Source organism: Microtus pennsylvanicus, chromosome 1 (assembly GCF_037038515.1).
Source record: "Microtus pennsylvanicus isolate mMicPen1 chromosome 1, mMicPen1.hap1, whole genome shotgun sequence".
Lineage (NCBI taxonomy): Eukaryota > Metazoa > Chordata > Mammalia > Rodentia > Cricetidae > Microtus > Microtus pennsylvanicus.
Window position 1 is genome coordinate 28,622,527 of NC_134579.1, and position 22,094 is coordinate 28,644,620.

The following is a 22,094-nucleotide window of genomic DNA, read 5'->3' on the forward strand; positions in this document are numbered from 1 at the left end:
AGATGGCCGTTGTCTGGCTATGTCTTCACATGGCCTTCTTTTAACTCTCTGGACAGGGATGGAGGTACTCTAGGAAGACATTTGCCCTCTTCCTTTTGGTGATCAAACTATTGAGACAGTGGTTCCCCCCAAACTGTAACTTCCCCAGGAGTGGGGTGGGGTGGGGCTTGTCTCCCAAAGAGAGACTTTACACAGTCCTGACTACTTCTCAGACCACCTTGCAGGAGGGACTGCAGGCTGAGACAGTCATGGGCCAGCGAGATGGGCCAGCGATGGGTGGGACTACACCCTGACCTGGTCTGCTTTCGTTAAGCATATCCCATGACTGTATTTAAACCCAGCCCTCATGTCAGGACCCCACGGAATGGGTTTGGAGGTCCCTAGACATCTTTATTTCTTCCTTTTTCTAACGTGATCGAATTGAGTAAAGCTCCTTTCTCTGCTGTTTATTGTTCAGTTGGTCTATTGAGGATGGCGGGCTAGCTCATTAGGGCCACCAGGGCCCAGGCCCTGACCCAACTCTTTACTAAGTGCTAGAAGGCCAAACACGGTTTCAGCCTCTGTGGGGGTATTTCAGTCCATCTTTCCTTTCTCCCCTTCTCTCCCCCCACCTCCCTCTGTGTGTGGTGTGGCAGCCAGGGAGGAGGAACCGGTTGGTGGGAGTGGCGGGATAGAGTGTGTAACCTGAGTCTGAGGGAGGAGTGTGCCTGGGAGGAATTTCCAGGCCAGGGTGAGTGCAGACCAGATCAGGGGCCAAGGATAGTGGGGGGGGGGATGTGACCCAGGTCAGTGTAGCGATGGGGGGTGGAGGAGGGGAAAGAGAAGGGAGACTTTAGGAGGTGTAGCTAACCGGCCTTGTGATTAATGAGGGATTGGGCTAGGGATGGGTGGGGGAGTGGAGAGAGAAGGGGAGGAGGTTGCCAGCTGGGACAGCCTGTGGATACCTGGAATACACAGAAGAGGTACAGGCTGAGCGGCCTTTGGAAGACCCACACAGATGACTTCAAGCACGTGAACGTGGAGCAGAGCCCTCTGCCATTGCCTGTGGGCATCACCTGAGTCAGGACATAGAGGAGGGACATGGGCTTTCCTTAGGCGAGAAAAGTGGCCTTGTCCAGAGATAAGAAAAGCAGGAGGTGCTACATCTGGGAGCAAGGTAACCAGGTGGGGCCAGAGAGAGTTTGGATACTGGAGTAGGTATCTCATGACACTGGGGACTTGAGGGGACAGTGGCAGGGGATGGGGGAGTTGGACTGCAGGAGTTTCCTGGCTTCTGTTTTTACCTTCCTTTCTCGTGCAAAACACACTTACTACTTAGAGGAATCTGGTGGTTGTTGTGCCAAGAGTTCATTTACTTCTCCAGCATCCTAGACGGCAGGCATTAGAGTCTCTTCTCCGTTATTCAAACCAGTGAGGGAGTCTTGAGAGGTCCAAGCCTCCAAGGGGCACAGTTGGAAGTCTTGTGCTCAGCTTGTACCTTGAGCATTGGCCGTGCTGAAGTGGTACTAGGCACTCTGTGTTGTCTGTGGCAAGCAGGCTGAGGACAGAGAGGGGCTCTGAGAACTGCCTCAGCCTCGGTGACTGAGCCCTGGTGCCTTGTTCTTACTGTGGGGGGCCGTGGAGAACTTGTAGGATGTTCTGTGGCCCATTTGTCTGCTCAGCTTCTATAATGAGAGCCCACAGACGGAATGGCTACAATGGCTCACATTCATTTTCTCTGGCTCTAGAAGGTTAGGAACGGAGATGTAGAAAGTTTTCTGCTCAGGCTTGTCCCCCACTTGCAGTGTCCTCCAATGGCCTTTTCTGTGTATAACAAAGAAAGAGACAGAACTTGGCTCTCTCTTCTGTTTCCGTGGGGACCCAGCAGCATCGGGTTAGTGCCCACCCCTATGACCCCACCTTACTTTCAATCTCCTCTTTCAAAGCCCTGTCTCCAAATATCGTCACACTGGAGTTAGGGTCTCAGCTTATTCATTTGAGGAAGGAAAATTCATTTTATAAGAGTAATTTCAAACCACTATAACTAATCATGAACTGTCCCTACAAATGAGGTTGAACACTCGAGCCAGTTATGGGTATAGTTGTTACCTGGAACAGTATCCAGCGTGCCATAGTGCTGAATGCCTGTTCATTAAAGTAGAAAGATTAATTTCACTTTAACGCACAATATCCATTAAGAAACCAAAGGGCTCCAAAAAGAAAGCTTCTGGGGGCTCATTTCCATGTAAAAAGAAATCTAGTTGTTAGGGCCTCTTGTCCCTGAGACGAGGGGGCATGAACGCCCCGAAACCCAGCCTCCTCTGTGAAATGTGTGAAGCGTGTGTATACCTCCGTTGTGTTAAAAGGAGTCCATCTTTCTTCCAGCCACATACAAGGCTCATTTTATACCTGAGTTTCCTCTTTAGGGACTTGGTTCATCATTCTGGATCTGGCTTCAGAATGATTGATGGGTAGAGAATCCAGGAGACAGAAATGAATTGGAAATGCTGTGGACAGTCTCGACCAAGCCAGTGTTTGGAGATGAGAGACAAGATTGGTAGACTGCTGCCTGGGAACTGGAAAGTAAAACCAGTGCAGAGCGTTCAGAACACTGAAATGCAGGCCTGGCTTCTTGTTTGTGGGCCACGACTGTGGGTCAGGGCCGGGAATGTTTTTCCATCAGTTGACTGGAGCCAAAGGCTTTCTCGCTCCCTCCCGGCTGATCTGCTGAAAGTAAAGTGTTGACAATAACGGCATCAGTTTAAGGAGGACTGACGAGGTGTGGGACGCAGGGCTGAGTGCTTGGTGTGATTAGGGAATTGTGGGCCGTCTCTGTGTCCACATGTCATGCTCTCTACCATCTTATGATCATAGACTCTCTCCCCGCAAAGCAGGTGACAAAGGCACTGGGCTTCCTTTCCTCCTGGGTGTGGACCCCGGAGAGCGACACCGCTATTCCACGCAGGACAAAGCCTTCTCGTGTTCCTTTTGGTCTACCTGTTTGGTTTTTTTTTGAAATTAATGTCAAGGGATTTCCATTTTTCTAGTGAGCTTATCTCACTATTTAAAGGTTGATTTCAGCCATCTTGGTTGGGCTCTGGGTTTGTTTGGACAGGGAAAGAGGAAGGAAGTTGGAGGGAGTGAGGCAGCCTCGGGAGGCTCGCTGTTTCTTGTGGGGGCATAGATGGATGAGCAAGCATCTTCCAGCTGTGCGTCAGACCTGTCCACAGCTCTGCCGTTTAGCATGCTGGAAATATGGGCAATCTTTGAAAATAGATTCCTTTTTCTCCACTTTTAAAATTTTATGTGTTAGGATGTTTTGCGCGTGTGTGTCTGTGTATCACATTCTTGCCTGCAGAGGCCAGAAGCAGCTGTCAGATCCCCTGGGACTGGAGTTACTATGTGGGTGCTAGGAATCAAACCTGGGTCCCCTGGAGAGCAACCAGTGCCCTTCATCACAGAGACACCTCTCTAGACCTGAAAGTAGATACCTTTGTAAAATTCCCAGACTTTTAAACTCAGATCCTTGGTTTCATGGACCTCGTAGAGAATCGGTTCTCTTGATTTTCTCAGGGAGACATGTAGGCCTAGATTGTCCCTTATCTTCTCTCCACTTCCCAACCTGGGAAAATGAAAAACCGCACATACACCTCTGGCCGGGAGTTCCTACACAGCGTTGCCGTGGCCCTGACCTCCAGTGGCTTTGTAGCGATGGTCTTAGCCACTGGTGTCTTCTCTTCCGTGGTCTAGGCCATGCCGGATCTGCTTACTTTGTGGTTGTTTGTTGACAGCTTTCCTCTAAACCTCTCCTGCCCGCCACAGTTTTCTCTTCCCGGCAGAGACCCAGGCTCACTTTGGCTGTTACAGCGATGGAACGGGTGTCAGACATGTTCCTGCAGATATCTGATTGCCGTCTTATTGAATCCAGGCCTCCCTGTGTCGACCGTTGATTGTTTTCTCCTTGACTCCCGCTCAGCTTGTGTCCCTGTCCAGCTGTTGTGAATGCAGGTGGTGAGATGGTTTTGTGCAACCGGAATGGCCTTCCTCTGGAAGCGTTATCAGTGTGGAGCCCCGTCAGTGCCGGGTGAAATGGAAGCAAGGCGTTGGTTTGGAAGACGAGGAGAGTTTAATAGGCAGCCTTTTGTCCCTGCGGTAGCTTTAATCCTTGAGGGTGTTCCCACAGGGCCGCCGGACTGGCAGGACTCAGGAAATAAGACATCACATGAAGGGGACATGCGATGTTAGTTTCCTGGCTGCTCTGACAAACTGTCGTGGACTTGGTGGCTTGAAACAGCAGGAAATTATCCTTTAGTATCTGATATCCAAAGTCCAAAATCAGCTTTATCAGTTCCAAATCAAGATGACCACAGGGCTGCAGTTCCTCTTGGGACCCTCGGGAGATCTTGGCTTGTTCTGTTTTCTGGTGACTGTACTTACTGGTCATGGTTTCCTTCTTGGAACCTTCTCTGTGTGCCTGTCTGATCTTCCTCATCCTCTAAGGCCATCTGGGAAGGTCTCTGAGACTTGCTCCATCCACGTAGGGCAAGCTCCCTATCTCAAGCCCATGTTACTAGGTTGATAAAAACCCCTTGCTTAGTTAGACAGCATTTACAGGTTCCCCGACTTGGGATATGAACCTGTCTTTGTGATTTTTAGTTTCCACATTATTATTACCACGGACCTCCGAGAGACAGCTCAAGGGTAGGGCTGAGGTGATAGTTTGAGGGTAAGGGTCGTGGTACTCTCTGCCATGAGTCATCTGAGGTGCTTCCTGCTGAGTCATCCAAGGTGCTTCCTGCTGAGTCATGCCGTTACCTTTTCCCCCTTCCCTTTCCAAAAGTTGAGAGAAGGGGGAGATGGTTGGGAAATGTGGACATTCTTTGACTTAAGATGGTTCAATTTAGGATGACTTGATTGCAATAGCACAAAGGTGACGTATATTCAGTTAAAAAGTACACTTCACTGTACCGCATCAGGGTCATTTCCTGAGCTGGCGCTGTGTGGTCCAATGCCCTTTCCCCGTCAGTGGTCATGTGTGACAGTCCATTCCTGACACCCCGCTGTACCGTTGAGCCAGGAGGCGTCATATGTTAGGGGTATGCCGTCGCGAATTCCTGCCATGGGTTTATCAGGGCACAGACCCATGATACAAAGAGAGAATCCTGCACTGGTGAGTGTTAATTCTGTCACTTGACAGAATCCAGTGTCCTGGCCGTGCCTGTGGGGATCCTTGTCAGAAACCGCTGACATTACAGAGGAGAGGAGTGAGGTGGGCCTTGTGCATGGCTGGCAAGGGAGGTGGGCATGGGTCCTGGAAATGTACTCTTAGAAACGTGCACCCAGGCAAAGTTCCCCTCTGTCCTCCGGGGAACTTATTTGTGCCCTTGTCGCTGCTATGACAAATTTCTGCCAATTTGATTGCTGGCAGTTGTGAGAGATTGATTCAGATAGAGTTCTGGGTACCAGAGGTCTGAAACCAAAGTGCTGGCTAGACTTTCTGCCCCTCCCGAGGCTCCTTCTCTCTTCCAGGTTTTTAGTGGTCACAGGTGTCCTTTGGCTGGTGGTCCTGTCTGTTCTCTACCTCCTTCGCGTGGCCTTCTCTGCTGTGCCCTCCGCAAGCTCCCTGCTGCTGCTATGGCAAAGGAACACTTGGGAGGATGTAGAGCCCACGCTCGTAGTTCAGGTTAATCTTACCACATCCCGTAACCGTGTCTACAAGGGTCGCTTTTCCAAAATAAAGTCACATTGATGTGACCTTGGGATTAGCGCTTCATATCTATAGATGGTCGTTCTTCAGCCTAGGACAAGCAATTCATGAGCTAAGTAAATGATCGTATTTTTGCTAGCTTTTCGACTACTGTTTATTTGTTGTGCTTTCAAGACTTCATTACCAAAAGTTGTCCTTTTAAAAACACCCACACAGAGATAAGCAGAGGCAGAACTTGGTAGTGGCTTTTCAGCACCCTCCCATCCCCGAAAAGACAGATCTGTCTGTCTATGTGATAGATATACACATAGGTGCATACATATAAGTGTGTGCATAAAGGGGCACCCGTATGTCTGGGTGACCAATGTGTGTACACGTCTGTCTACACAGTTGACCCCCAGTCAACTGTGACCGTCATTCGTTACACACTACCCCTTTTGTTTTTTGAAACAGGGTCTCTTAGTTGCCTGGAACTTGCCAAGTAGGCAAGCCTGATGAGCCAGTGAGCCCTAGGCTTCCACCTGGATTACTAGCACACACCACCATGCTGGGCTCTCCCCTCCCCACTGTGGATTTTAGGGATGGAACTCAGGTCTTCCATTTGCAAGGTGAGCACTTTACCGATGGCGCCATCTCTCCAGTCCAATACATATACATTAAGACACAGACAGACAGACATACACACACACACATACACACACACGGGCCAGGATCTATAAAGCTGTGAGGTTAGCATCTGGAATGAGTTTGGGACACATCACAGCCAGAGTGTAACTGTAGCTGGACCATGAGCGCTGGCCTGGGAGGTCAGGGTAAGATGGAAGATGACCTGTTGTGAGGGAGGAGTTGAGCACGCCTCCTCCAGCCTGTCTGTTCCCTTGCTGACTGCCCTGCGGAATTGCTCTGCTCTTCATATCTTTGGGCTAAGAGTTTAGTCCCTGTTAGGAGGAAGCCACAGTAGACTCAGGGCGCACAGTCATGTGCTCTTCAGTCATTTCATTGGCTAGTAACCTCTTGGCTACCACTGTTTATAATGCACTGTGATGTGCAGAGGGAACGGGTCCTTCGTTAGGAATGGGGGTCTTAACACCCGACAGCAGCTCAGCGTGCAGGGGTGTGGAGGGGGTCCTGCTGGCCATCTTGAGTTGGCTTATTAGGGTGTAGGGACACACAGAGGCAAGGAGGGTGGCAGAAGTACGTAGGTAGTGTAGACATGTCTCAGAGGGTTGAGGGAACCAGATACTGGAGACGGGCTGCACCCTGGGTGGTTTATGGTGGCCTGATGAGAAAATGTGCAGCTGCTTCTGCGTGCAGCAGTGAGCGAGCCCCAAAGCAGTTCACCCAGAAACCAGGGACAGCCTCCTCCATCCAGTGTCTATATCCATATCCAATGTGAAGTATAGACTGAATTCAGGGGAGGTCTGGGTCGTGGAATTGTTAGGCTACTGATGCCGTAGTCCAGGCTGACTGCTACTGGCCATTGCTTTGCTAATTTAAATTTGTCTTTGGCTTGTTCTTTTTCTCATTTCCTGTTTATTAATAGTATTTTTATAGCTCCATTGAGGCTTAATTGACAGCTACAATGTGCACGTGTTTATTGTGTGCAGTGTGCTGTTTTGATATGTGTGGATGTTGTGAAATGATTTCCACCCTCAGGCTCGTTAGCATCCCTGTCACCCACATTTCCTGTGTATGTGCTGAGTGTGTTGAAGCCCACGGTGCATTACTGTTACCCGCAGTCACCTTGGTCTTTGTGAGACCTCGAGTCTTAGTGACCATGAACAACATCCAGAGTGTACTATCTGAGCCTCCCACCGCAAGCGTATCTATTTACATACAGACCTACCTTTCATTTATGTGTAGAGCTGTACCCGTGCTTGGTCGCACTGAGTGTGCTGTGCACCGGGTACCAAATCTGGTTCTTCAAAAGGAAACAGAGAGGAGTGTGAGGCACACATGCTTCCGTTGCACCTAGGAGCGTCAACATCTCTTACGGAGCATCCTCCAGAGGTAGCTGTGCTGGGTGTGAGGGAGTCAGCATGCCAATGGACTGAGAGGAAGGACAGATGGGGAGATGAACCCCTGGCAAGGTGAACCGGAGTCCTGTTCACTGCCCGGCCACACTGGGAGGGGGATCGAGGGGGAAGAGAGGGTGTATCTTAGGACCTGGAAGGTGAAGAGGTGACCCCCCAAAGGAAAGGAGAAAGCTTAGCGTGCTGCTGATTTGGGTGGATGATAGAGTCTTCACCTTTTGTCCGCTCTTCTTCCATATTTAGGACAAGGTCGTTGTGTGGAAATGGCCCAGAAGGGGCGTCTGTGGGTGGTTGCTATGTGAGGTGGGATCTTGACAGCGGGGTGAGAGTTTACCCGAAAGTTGATTTGACAGGGAGCCACCACCGGGTACCAGAGGCAGTATGACAGCAACCTGTGCAGCTCACAGGGTGGGCAGAGCTGAGCCTGAGAGATCTGCATCAGTGACGGTCCCTCTCCAAGCCCTCTAACTGTGCCTGAGAACTGAAGATGGGGTTCTAGGTGTAGCTGTTTGCGAAGTGGGGCCTTGGGAATCACCAGACCCGAAGGAAGCAAGTGGCAGAGCCCTTAGTTCCAGAAGAAAGTAGTGTCCCATCTCAGGACCACCCTGTGGGGAGCAAGTTTGACGTGGTCTCTTTGCTGAGTTGTCAAGATTCAGGTTTGCTTAAGTTAACGCTGTTTTTCTTCCTTTAAAGGAATTTTTTGATGTTTTAGTTTTCTCATCGGATGCTATTTGATGAGCTGGCTCGTTGTTTTATTCATGGCGCTAGGAGGGGACGCATGGCCTCACGTGTGCTAGGCAGGGGCTGTGCAGCTGTGTCCTTCCCAGCCCCCACCACTCTGCGTCAGACCCAGGTTTCTCTGGGGCGACATCTTCCCCAGAGTTCTGGAAGCCTGCCGAGGACCGAATGACCTTTGCTTACAGTGTCTGGTAACAGCTCTGCTTTCTGGTTCACCGCAGGTCGCCATCAAGGTCATCGATAAGAAGAGAGCCAAAAAGGACACCTATGTCACCAAAAACCTGCGGCGGGAGGGCCAGATCCAGCAGATGATCCGGCACCCCAACATCACGCAGCTGCTGGACATCTTAGAGACGGAGAACAGCTACTACCTGGTCATGGAGCTGTGCCCCGGCGGAAACCTCATGCACAAGATTTACGAGAAGAAGCGCCTGGATGAGGCCGAAGCACGTAGATACATCCGGCAGCTCATCTCTGCGGTGGAGCATCTGCACCGGGCTGGAGTGGTTCACAGGTGAGAGCCGCGCATGCGCCGATCCCCGAGCCTGTACTGAGGGGACCCTCCTAGCAAGGCTTCACAGTTGGCGGCTCTGGGTCTTGGCTCCGCCCTTTAGCGGCTGTTTGTCCCTGGGTACATTACTTGACCCCTCTGAACAGCCTCTTCATCCGTGAAATGGGAGTGCTGACATGCCTCTCTCCAGTGAACCAGTGTTGGGCCAGATCCCTAGCAGTGTTTGATACATAGATACACCAGGCCAGGCTCTTCTTACGTCCAAAGGCAGCCATCTTGGCTTCCCTTCCGCAGCTTTGATAAAATACCCCAGCGAAGGCAACTTAAGGGGGAAAGGCTCAAAATTTTAGGTCACACTGTGATGACATCAACAGCGGCAGGAGCTTGAATCAGCTAAATATTGCATTCGCGATAGAGAGCAGTGAGCGCCCACATGGCAGTTTACACCTGTCTACTGTAACTCCAGTTCCAGGGGAACCCGACACCCTCACACAGACATACACACAGGCAAAACACCAGTAAACATAAAATTAAAAAATACCTTTATTTATATAAAAAAGAAAAAACAAAAAAGCTCAAACCCAAAGCACCCAACCAACCCAAAACAAACAAACAAAACCAGAAACAAAAACAAAAAGGAGAGAGAGAGAGAACAGTATGCGGCTCTCTAATAAATGTTCTTTTATTTTTATAGAATTTTAAGTAATTGCCATATTCTTGAGAAAAATTGAAAGTCGTTTAGCTCATTTTAAGAAGCAAAATCAAGGCATAAAATGCATATGTATGCATTTTTACATGTATACATGTGCATTTGAATGCATGTTGAAATGTGAAATTGGGATAGAATGATAAAATTCACAATAGAAAATGCACAACTGGTTTAATGGTTTTAAGAATATTCAGAGTTCTGCAACATCACTACATCCAATTTAGAAATAGTTGTTATCCCTCACCGAGAGCCCTGTCCCTACCGGCAGTCACTCACCATTCTTCCATCTCAGCGCCTTTGGCTAACTCTTCGTCTGCTGCCTGTCTCTGCGGACTCGCCTGTACCATGGTCTCGCGTTGCTGGTGTCTTAGGCGGCGTGATACTGCTCAGAAACCTCCATAATTTGCTAGTGCTTTCTTCTTCACAGTTAAGTGATATTTCCGCGTGTGGATTCACCATGGTTTATTACTCTCTCCATTTGCGAATGGACACTTGGGTGGCTTCCTCCTTGGGGCCATTGTGAACAGTGCTTTGGCAAGTGTTCATAGTGGCCTTTTCCTGTGGCTGCTGGGGAATTCTTTCCTGCACGGGGAGTTACCAGGTCTACCTCTGCAGAAACACGTATTTTCTTTACATTCAACTTTGAATGCTGCCTCTTCGCTTTCTGAAAAGCCACCCGCTTCTGATCAGTGAAGGACTCCACCTAATAAATCCCAGCACTTCCCAGTTCTACAGGGCTGAGTTCTCCCCAGTGAGTCAGGCACCTGGAGTGCTCTGCCCTGAACCTAGGGGCAGCTTCAAGGACACCCCGTGGCTTGCTGCTTTTCTGGACAGGCTTTGGCTGGTCACCATCTGCTCCTGTCATTTAGTCCCTGCTGAGGTGAGGACCCTCTCCATACAGGCAGCCTTAGTCACACACCCTCAGGCGGTTTCTCTGTCAGCATGGAAGGGAACATTAGCAGTGGACGGGAACATTAGCAGTGTGTGTCACTGCTTTTGACTTGAGTGTCCTGCGCTGTCACCTCGAGCCTGTTATAGGGGAAGGATGCAAAAAGGGTGCCTGGCTCCGTCTTGCTCAGATGACAGAGGGAAACCTCAGGACTGAGTCAGCTTGGACTACTGACTCCGTGGGTCACAGCAGAAAACAGAAGCAGGACCACAAGCTGTGGAGTGTTTCCTTGGACTTGATATTTTCTTCCCAGGGTTCTGTGCTAAGTTAGGCGAGTGCTGGGCTTCTGAGGGTTGGAGGACAACACAGGAAGCTGAAGCGAATCCTGTGGGGGTGCCTGTGGGTCTCCCCTGCAGGAAATTCTCAACAGTCCCTCTAAAGCAATTTTTAACAAACTCCAATCCCGCAGTGCAATTACTGTCAGAATGTCAAAGGAAGGAATTTAATAATGTTTTGATAGCAGAGACAGGACGCTTTTAAAAAGCTCTCAACTCCAGCTTTTTCTGTCTTCCCCTCTCTCCTTGGAAATAGCGTTATAATCTAATACCGGCTGGAGCTCTGGCCTTTTAGAGTTAGAAGAGAGGGAGCAGGAAGACGGACAAGTATAGTTTGCTTTTCTCTCTGGAATTCATACTGTGTGTGTGTGTGTATGTGTGCATCTTCCATGTGTGTGTGAGAGCGTATGTATGTGTGTGTGAGTGTATCTGTGTGTACATGTACGTCTGCATGTGTGTGTGAGCGTATGTATGTGTGTGAACATATGTATGTGTGTGAGCATATGTATGTGTGTGAGCATATGCGTGTGAGCATATGTATGTGTGTGTGAGCATATGTATGCATGTGTGAGCATATGTATGCGTGTGAGCATATGTATGTGTGTGAGCATATGTATGCGTGTGTGAGCATATGTATGCGTGTGAGCATATGTATGTGTGTGAGCATATGTATGCGTGTGTGAGCATATGTATGCGTGTGTGAGCATATGTATGCGTGTGAGCATATGTATGCGTGTGAGCATATGTATGCGTGTGAGCATATGTATGCGTGTGTGAGCGTATGTATGCGTGTGAGCGTATGTATGCATGTGTGAGCGTATGTATGCGTGTGTGAGCGTATGTATGCGTGTGTGAGCGTATGTATGTGTGTGAGCGTATGTATGCGTGTGAGCGTATGTATGCGTGTGAGCGTATGTATGCGTGTGTGAGCGTATGTATGCGTGTGAGCGTATGTATGCGTGTGAGCGTATGTATGCGTACGTGAGCGTATGTATGCGTACGTGAGCGTATGTATGCGTGCGTGAGCATATGTATGTGTGTGAGCATATGTATGTGTGTGAGCATATGTATGTGTGTGAGCATATGTATGTGTGTGTGAGCATATGTATGCGTGTGAGCATATGTATGCGTGTGTGCGCATATGTATGCGTGTGTGAGCATATGTATGCGTGTGAGCATATGTATGCGTGTGAGCATATGTATGCGTGTGTGAGCATATGTATGTGTGTGAGCATATGTATGCGTGTGAGCATATGTATGCGTGTGAGCATATGTATGTGTGTGAGCATATGTATGCGTGTGTGAGCATATGTATGTGTGTGTGAGCATGTGCCTGTGTGTGTGCATCCCTGCAGGAACATGTGCATGTGCAGGCCAGAGGTTGACATTGGGTCTCTGTCAGTTGCTTTTCCACCTTAGTTTTCGAGACAGCCTCTCACATGGCCTTGAGCTTGCTGATTTGATTTCAGTGGCAGGCCCTGTTTCTTCCTCCTCGGTGCTGTGTCTACAGGCATGGTCCTCTGCGCCTCGCTTTTATGAGGGTGTTGGGGACCTGAACTCAGAATCTCATGCCTGTACAGCAAGCACATTAGTGCCTATGCTGTCTCCCCAACCCCCTGCAGCCTAGTAGGTGATGTCATCCTCCATTCACAGCGGCTTTCTTTCAAATGTCTTGACTTTCAAAAATCTCACACGACTGACTTTTAACTAACTAATTATTTATTTGTTTTTTTTTATTTGACATTTTTGATTTAGGGGCCATCAGCATACTTTTGCCTGCCACTCCTTTGGTCTCCGTTCGGCCCCAGTGGTGGAGAATTTTCTTTTTCATGTGGTAGTGGAGGAGGGAAGCTCATAAATGATTCTAAGGTTAGAGAAGTTAGCATTTCAGAGAAGCCGTGGTCTCTGGTGGGAGGAAGCCTTGTGAGTGAAGAGGAGGAAGCAGGCGATAGGGATGGAAGGGATGGAAGGGATGGAAGGGATGCCACTGGCTGGCTCTGGGTGCTTTTGTTGGAGGATGTTAAGCTCTCAGAGTTCTGAGGATTCGAACTTGGGCCTCACACCTGTGCATCAAGCGCTTCCCCGCACTGAGCTGTTGCCCAGGCCTCTCTGCCCCCAGTTTGTTTTATTTACCTCCCCTAAAATGCTCTCGCAGCAGGATGTTGCCATCAAACAATTCACCTGCTGTATGTGAATTGACTGTTGAACCCGCAAGAACAGCATGATGGGAAACTAATCTGAGACTCATCTGGTCATTCAAAGTAGCAGATTCCAACCAAAGATGGCTAGAGACACAGCAGCATTCCGGAGTAATATGATACCGCCTGTCCCTAAGCAGGAAGAGACAAGCCACAGGCCTGCGGGCCAGAAGAAAGGGCTCCGTGATCAAAGGGGAACTGGAGCCCATGCTTAGACAAGTGTTAGCACCTCCCTGCCCAGGGCCTTGACCCTCCTTATTCATCACCATTGGGGAGGTGTTGTCCTCCCTGAAGGGGGACAGCAGTGGGAAAGAGGGGTGCCCTTTGTTCTCTCAGACTGACATGAAGCAGGCACGACTGGACAGGTTGTATAAATCCTTTTAACTTTTAGGATTTGTTCCTTAGCAAGGGGAGGAGAAGGCAGGTCTGGTGGAGAGATCCCGTCTGTCACTTCCAGGACCTGCTGAGGATCCCAGGGCCTTCTGTGGGGAGCAGACATCTGTCTGTGGATACTGGATACAGCCAAGGCTGTGTGTGTGGTTGGGTTTGAGAAACAGGGTCGTGAATGGTAGTTTTAGTCCAAGCTCGTTGTGGATAGACGTGTACGGCAGCAACCAGGACTCAGACGGCTGCTCTCTAGACTGTCCCTGCTTATAGGCTACGGTGGGCAGGTGATTCAGGCTTCCTGTGTCTTTGGCAATATGTTTTACAAGGACTTTGGGTCATCCACTGTGTGTGGTGACGGGTCAACGAGTGTCAAGTGTTCTGAGCGAGCTTCTCTGTAGGGCTGAGTCTGTAGGGAGTGTTGGAGTCCCCGTCTGTGACGAGCTCTGGACGCTCACGGCCACCACTGACTGTCCTCTGCCCGCGCTCTGCCCGCGTTCTCTGGTCCCGCTTCGAGCCTGCCTCCTCTGGGAAACGCTTCCGGCCAGGCACCCTGGTCACATCCACACACACCAAGCATTTACTTCCCACACTCATGATCCTGGAGCGTTTTGCCTGGTCTCTCTCTGTCTTCTGCCCAAATTCTGCCTTAGACCTGAGCTCAGCCCAGGGCTCCTGGAAGGAAAACAAAATGAATTCAGCAAATGTCAGTCTTGGTACTAATGGTGCTTTTCTGGGATCAGTCCCAGGTTCTTTGTGGAATATTCCATGGTCTCCCTGTGATTTCAGGGGAAGTTTCTTGGTTCACTTGGTGTGAGTTTATTTACTTATTTATTACTATTTTTTCGTTGATTAGCAATTTGCTTGTGGAACATAATAGCAAATAAATATTTCATTTTAGATAAATAGATCAGGCTTCACAGGTTGTATGTGTCTTTTATACCACCAAGCCATCTTGGAAACAGTCAGATTTATAAATCAGTGTTTCTGAAGGGAAGACACCAGCTCGCCACAAAGAGCCCGTTGCCTTGAGGAGCTGGAGGCTTTGCCCCACCCACTCTTATTCTGAGCTTAATACTATAAAGTCTGTCTGTGGCTGTCCCCCACCCCAGAAAAGTCTCTTCCCCCAAGCTTTATCCTGCCTGAGTGTGGTCTAGCTCTCCCTGGATTCCACCCCTCTGACTTCCTTTGGGAGGGTTGTGCCCTTAATACTAATTGTTTGTTGCCAAATTGTTTATCCTTCATAAGTCTTTTCTGGAGTTGTCCTTCTTTCACAGTATTGTGTGTGTGTGTGTGTGTGTGTGTGTGTGTGTGTGTGTGTGTGCAGGTGCTCATGGGATCTAAAGGTGTCAGATCCTCTGGAGCTGGATCACAGGTGGTTGCAAGCCTCTTCACATGGTGCTGGAAGCCAATCTAGAGAGCTCTGCAGGAGTAGTATGTGTCCTGACCCTCTGAGCCATCTCCCAGCCCTGAAGGATGCTATTTGTTCATTTTGTCTTCTTCTAAAGGAAAAATAAAAAGCTCAGGGAGTTCGAATGACTTGCTTGGGGCAAGTCGGTGGTCAGTGAGAGAGAGCGTGGAGCCCACGCCGCCTTCCTCACGTTTGTCTACTGTCTGCTCAGGCCCCGGCTGTGGGAGTCCCTGTTCTAGCATCTCAGGTCCCTCTCACCTCTGCAAATCCTGGCTGCCTCATCTCATGGCACGTTCATTCCCAGTGCTTCTCAACCTGTGGGTCACAACCTCCTCACAAGCCTTTATCTCCGAGAAATATTTACATCATGCTTCATAACAATAGCAAAATGACAGTTATGAAGTAGCAGTGAAATAACTTTCTGGGTGGGGGTCGCCACAACAGAGGAACTGTGTTAAAGGGCGCATGTCAGGAAGGCTGAGAACAAGGTCTACTGTAACCCAGTCAAGTGACTGACGCACGGGTCTCCCCTCCGGTCTCATAGCTGAGTTTTGGTTTTCATTTTTGGAGATTTTGGCTTCTTTAGTTCCTTATATACTGAGTTTCCATGTTTCTCCTTTGGTTTTTCAGGGTTCTGGCTGAGAAGTTATTCTGATAAACTTAGAAGGGTTGCAGCTATCAGGAAGGTTGAGAACCTCTGATTTAGGGTCTCATTCCTGAGCGTGTCCCTTTGGCTTTTTCCTGAATTCTTGCCACTCCTACCATTCCTTCTTTTTTTACTATCCCATGATCCTGGAAACATGTGACACACACACACACGCCCCCCCAATCATATCTGTTCTGTCCACATGGATATGTACATGGTCTCGTGTATGTGTGTGCATGTGTTGCATTCGTAGTTTTGAATACTAGGACACACATTGTGCATGCATGTATGTGAACCCCATGCATGCACACATGCATGCACACATGTACATGTAATGCTCTCGTGTGTGGGTGTGTATATGTCTATGAGTATGTATGTGTACTCATGCCCACAAGCACACAGTGAATACAGTGTGCTCACATGTACATCTGAGCCCCCTCTCCTGTGCCCCTTTGTTCCGCAGGATTTGGAACACAGTTATTATCCCTGCGTAGTCAAGATCCAAATGTGTCTGACAAGAGTCCCCCCCTGGCTCTTTCTTCCATCATACTCTTTTGTCTGGGGGGACAGTGGCTGGAATTCCTTGTGACCAGTTCCCCCAAATTCAAGACGATTATCTTCAAAAGCTTCAAGCAAAGTTTGGGTGGGTGAAGAAGGAAGGAGACACACATATGAACCTTAGGATTGGCCTATTCTCTGTCAAGGACCTAGACCAAAGGTCCATTGGTATGCTCTCTGTGAACCCCACCGGACATACCCGCTTGGGCATCAGCTGCGGCCTCTGGCTCTTTCCTTCTGGAGCTGAGCACTTGGCAGAGATGGTCCAGGGACCTTTTGTTTGCCTACTTCCCTTGTCTGTCTGGTGACCTCATCTTGGCAGGACTCTCTCCTTGACAAAAGGCAGCTCAGGTGGGTCTCCTCATTGGTGCCTTGGTGTTGTTCTTTGTTCTGAAGACTTGGTTCCCTCCAGCACTGTCCCAGATCCCATCTTCGGAGCCACCTGGTAGCACAGCCTGCTCCATCCTCATCTCCCCCACTCTCCCAGGCCTTTTTAGTACAAAATGGTTTCATTTTTCTTTCCTTTTAAATATTTTTAACTGACACATACTTTTGCACGTTTATTGGGTACCGAGTGATGTTTTAATAGGTGCATACAATGTGTGATGGTCAAGCTAGGGTAATTAGCACATCATTTCAAACATCATTTCCTTGTGTGAGAAGAGCCCAAAGCCTATTTTCTACTTGCTTCAATTCACACTAGATTATCTTAACTTTCATCACCAGCCAGGCTGTAGAACCAGATCTGGCTTCTCTGGTTTCTTACCTGTATCTTCAACCTCTCTCTGCCCTCCCTCCCTGAATCCTCCCCAGATTCTTGCAAAGGCTGTCCTGCCTCCTCTTTAGAGGAAGTCACTTCTTTTGCCTTCCCAAATGGTTGGGAACATTCAGTATTTATCTCCCCGCGTTTGGCTTATTTCATTTACCACGCTACCTTTAGGTTACAGATCCAGAGGATAGAAGAAGTCCAGGGGCACCTGCATTGCCTGGCTGTCCATCACAGGCGGTGGACAAAATAACACGGCGCACATACACAACAGTCATAGAAAAGAGTGGCAGACCGTCGTTTGTGGCAGCATGGATGAGCTTCCGGACACCGTGTTACGTGAAATAAACCTTGTTCCTCTTTGAAGCCCCGCAGCCTAGGAAAAGTGACTTTCACAAACCAACACTGAACCGCATGGTCTCCTTGCCATGAGGACACATTATTAATATTGTAAGATGGTGGGAAGATCTGCTCATTTCCCCTCCTCTGTGTTGGCCGTTGGCACCACTCTTCCCCCAGGGTCAGTGAACACCTGGGGGGATGGGGGCTAGCATGTTCCTAACCCTAGGAAGAGAAAAGCGTAAAGGCTCCTTGGAAAAGATCATTGACTTTGTAGAGAACTGCACAGAAACTCCAGGCTCCCCATTCACCTTCCCTTTGTCTACTTACATATCTCGGGTAGCCATAACACCCTGTCTTAGTTGGTGACCTAGGACGAAGACATGGACATTGACTGAGGGCAGCAGTTGGCACTAAGTTTCATGGCATCGTGCATTTCTGTGAGCCCTGTAGATCTATGATGCCGTGGATACAACAGCACAGACCCACAAAGGCCGTTTCACCAGCACCCCAGCATCTCCCATCCCATCTTTCAGATACCCCAGCCTCTGAAATGAAATGACCTATCTCGTGTTTGCACAGAGCCCTTGTAATGGCTAAACCAGTGCAAACACCACGTTAAGTTCCACTGCCCTCCACGACAAGGACAGCGTCTGGGTACCCTCCGCACAGGAAGTGTTTCTCCTCCCATATGTTTTCAGTCTGAGCATGGAGAACTCCTGAATCCAGAGGGCTTGCTGTGATCAGGAAAAAGCAACATTAGAAAGCTGGACATGAAGGCAGGGGTGGGCAGCTGAGGCAGGAGCATTGCCACAAGTTCAAGGTCAGACTGAACTGCGTAGCAAGACACTTCCCTTCCTCAACCCTCATTCCACCTCATCTTAAAGCAAGCAAACAAACAAAACATGCCTTCCCCTAAATTTGGACATGGGAGACCACGGGGAAGCAGTCTCCTTTCAAAGCAGGAAGTTGGAATAATGTCTGAGAGGCCCAATGCTCCAGCCACCTCAGCAGTCAAGATCACTTGGTACCCAGAGACTTCCTGTCCCCACCGCTAGCCTTGGGACATCCTGGTAGTGAAGCTGGTTCCCGCTGGAATCATCTAGGAAGCTGAACAAGAGTATTATGGCGTGGCCGCTTGCTAGCTAGGTTTGTTCTCTCGGTTTTTCCTGGTGACTGGAGTCGAGCGCTTCAGGAGAATTGTGCGTAGGAAGGTAGTGTGGCTTTGAGCTGGTTTTATTCTCCTTTTACCAAATAATTATATTTTATACTTCCTCTTGGTTTTATAAACTTTCTCTGGTTTCTGTAGCTATTTTTTCTTTTATAGTGTTTCTTTTCTGTGCTTGCTCTAATCATTACTGTTTTTTTCTAGGCATTCATGGCTCCAGAATTGCTCGGCTTCGATTATTATTCTTATCAATTACTTTCTCCCCCCCCCCCGACTCTTTAAGCTGTTTTTTTGTACAATATTTGTTCTGAACAATATTTTCCCCCTTTAATGCCTGACCGTGACCTCCTTTAGGCAGGGAGGCTTAATTTCACTTGAAGCAAACTGTGTCTTTTCCTTAGATTGAAATAGTGCCGTGCTGTGTAGTCAGTATTCACCGAGTCACACTTTGGCTGTTCCTGGCTCTCTGCTGTGTTTGTCTGGGTGTTGGAATTACCATAAGTGCGCGAGTAAAAGTCAGGCTCGTATAAAGCCGCGGTTATCTCTGGGAAAGAAGCCGTCCTTTGCAGGGTCTCTCTGGAAATCCCTGTCACCGACCCAGCCGTCGCTGTAGAAGACACATCACACTTGATTTGTGTCACCGATGACACTGCGGGGCTCCAGCAGTCATCCTAGGACGATGGCAGAAGGGACGATGAAGACAATGGACACAGCTTCTGGAAGAACGGCTCCAGCTGTGATGGCTTAGGGACTACACGGAAAACAACCCATTGAGTGGTTAATTTATGGGGATTTTAAATGGGTGCCTATGGTTTAGGGTTTCAAGCAAATATTAACATCCACAGATACGCATTTCCGCAGTGTTAGCTAGTGCTGAGTCTCAGTGTGAGAGTTCCTGCAGAAGTGTGCAGGAACCCAGGACCGTACCCCAGCAGCAGAGGACAGCCAGGTGTGCCATTGTGAATGTCTAGCTCAGGAAGGCTTAGCTCCCATGCGGTGACCCAAAGAGACATTGGTTCTGACTTGTGGTAGTGACGCTGTTTCATGAGATGCAAGGTGGGGGTGTGTGCAGGTAATAATTCTAAAGTTATGGCTGGGTGTGGTGGTGTACACCTTTACTCCCAGAACTCGGGAAGCGGAGGCAGATGGATCTCGTGAGTTCTAGGCCAGCTAGATCTACATGGTGAATTAAGTGGGCATTTGAATATATCATCTTTTGTTTTTGTGGTGTTGGGGCAGAAACCAAGGCTCCACGTAACCTTATAGTCTGATGTAACATTGCGACTTCAAAGCTGAATATTAGCCAGCGTGACTCGGTGGTCCCATCACGGTCCTGAAAGCTGACATCACGTGCTTCCAAAACCCTGATTCAAAGGGAGGTCTGCCTATTGGGAAAGCGGGTGGGGCTGCTTTACATTTAGGGTGACCTGATATTTGGGCACACGTGTTGTCTTTTCAAAGCAGTGTCCAGTGAGCCGTGCATAGTTTCGCTTGAGCTTAAGATGTACGGACTTCTCCCCCAGTTACGTGTGCATTCAGAGGGCATTATATGTTTATATTCTCTAACTTGGTGTTACCACACCCCTCATCCACATGCCAGGCCTCAAGGCTCCCGGCAGCCTTCTGGTCTTGAACTCACTGACCACGCCCCATCAGCTGACTTCCTGATTCTTCCCATTCTAACCCATCCTTGGTGGTTCTGAGGAAGCCATCTCCCGGCTCTCTCCTGCCCAGTCCTGCTGCAAATGGCTGGACCCCGCAGGGGCCTGTGCACACAGATTTGATTTGATTTTTGTTCCTCCTGTTTTCTACCCTGGACCTGGACAGTCCCATATCTCTCCTGAGCTTCATCTCCTACTCATGCTGAGTTGAGAATTGGTTACTCGCAGGCCACATCTTGCCTCAAGCTTGACTTGCATAGTATGGTTATTGTTATTTTACACGCAAGTTTGCTGCCGGTATTTAAAAACTGAGACCAAATCAAGACTTCCGGCTTTTCACAAAATGGGCAGGCTGGCAGCACTTGAACTGGGCTATAGGCAACCGTCGCTGTTGAGTGGGACATTGCTGCCCTGTTTGGTGATGCTCATCTATTCACGGACATTGCCGGAAGGTGTCAGCCGCCATTTTTGCTTCATTATGATTACACTGTTAAGTTACCCATAACAGACATAAGAAAAAGAGTATTTATTGTCTGATTTCTCTATTCCTATGTAGGAAAATTAAATCAGGACCAAACATAGTAGATGATGTATAAATGTGTATATATATACATTTATGGAAAAGTATTATTAAAAAGATTTTTAAAATTTTGTGTGTATGAATGTTTTGCCTACATGTATGAATTTACACTATGTGTGTGCACTCACAGAACCATAGGAGGCCAGGTCTTGGATCTCTTGGAATTAGAGTTATAACCAGTTGTGAACCACCATGTGGGTGCTGGGAACCAAACCTGGGTCCCTTGCAAAAGCAGCAGGTGCTGTGACTTGCTGAGCCATCTCTCCAGCCCCTAGAAAAGTACTCTTCATTAATGTTCAGCGTATGTCTGAGTCAGTGTAAGATTCCAGAATTTGTGTGTTGACTGAGACGCTTCTGAGATGGCTCGTATATACACACATTCGTACAAATACACATTTTGCTTCAGAAACCCAGGACGTTCTCTTTGGCTTAATTTTGATTTGTAGTGGTAGGGATCGTGCACATCAGCCAGTTACCACAGCTCCAGACCCCAAATGATCTCTTTGCTAATCTAGCTTCACTCTGTGTTAGTGACTGACTACCTGCAATGAGCAAGGGTTCCCTGGTACAGTGGAGAGAAAGGCAGGCCTGATCCCTGCCTGGTAGGAGCTTACAGTCAGCTTGCACAGCGCTGAGTCTCCCACTCAGAGGGCTCTATTTGCTTTTCGTCTCCCGCCTGTCACCTCCGTGCCTACGAGTGACGTCACCTACCATCCAAGGGGCATTCTTCCTTCCATCTGCACACCCTTTGCCATGTCAGGTTAGCATCCACTCAGGCATGGCACCAGGGATTAGGAGGCTGACATCTGTGAAATCCATTATTCCACCTGTGATAACATCTGTTTGCTAAATAGATTAAAATATTATCATCTGCCAACGTGCTGTGACATTTACAGGCTAAGCGTGGAGGCCCGTGGAGGCTGTGGAATGGATGTATTAAATCAACTTTCAAGTTTTATTTATTTTACTGATGTTGCTTTATTGATAAGAGGCAGGGGAGGGTGGACCATAGCATGTGTGGAGGTCAGAGGACAACTTGCAGGAACTGGTTCTCTTCCTCCACCATGTGGCTTCTGGGGTTGAACTTGGTGGTCATGCCCAGTAGCGAGGGCCTTTGCTCCCTTAGCCCTCTTGACCCTGTTTTGTTTAAGTTCTTCCCCAGATCCATCGGTGGCTGTAGCTGGTGCTGTTCACAGTGTCACCACCCCGGCCCCAGAATCCGTAACTGTGATTCTCAGGCAGCACCTGTGTGAACATTTGTGTCCCTATGTTTACTTACTGATTTCTTTCTTTCTTTCTTTCTTTCTTTCTTTCTTTCTTTCTTTCTTTCTTTCTTTCTTTCTTTCTTTCTTTCTTCCTTTCTTTCTTTCTTCTTTTTTTTTTAGATTTATTTATTATGTACAACACAGTGTTCAGCCTTCATGCCTACAGGCCAGAAGAAGGCGCCAGATCTCATTACAGATGGTTGTGAGCCACCATGTG

General features: G+C 48.6%; 1 protein-coding gene across 1 annotated transcript in view; it reads left to right on the plus strand.

Moving 5' to 3' along the window:
- Positions 1-22,094, plus strand: part of Hunk (hormonally up-regulated Neu-associated kinase) — a 109,602-nt gene that overhangs the window by 36,557 nt on the left and 50,951 nt on the right. The window contains exon 2 of the mRNA XM_075959489.1: positions 8,679-8,971. Within this exon, the coding sequence (XP_075815604.1) occupies positions 8,679-8,971 (293 nt within the window). The remainder of the gene's footprint in view (positions 1-8,678; positions 8,972-22,094) is intronic.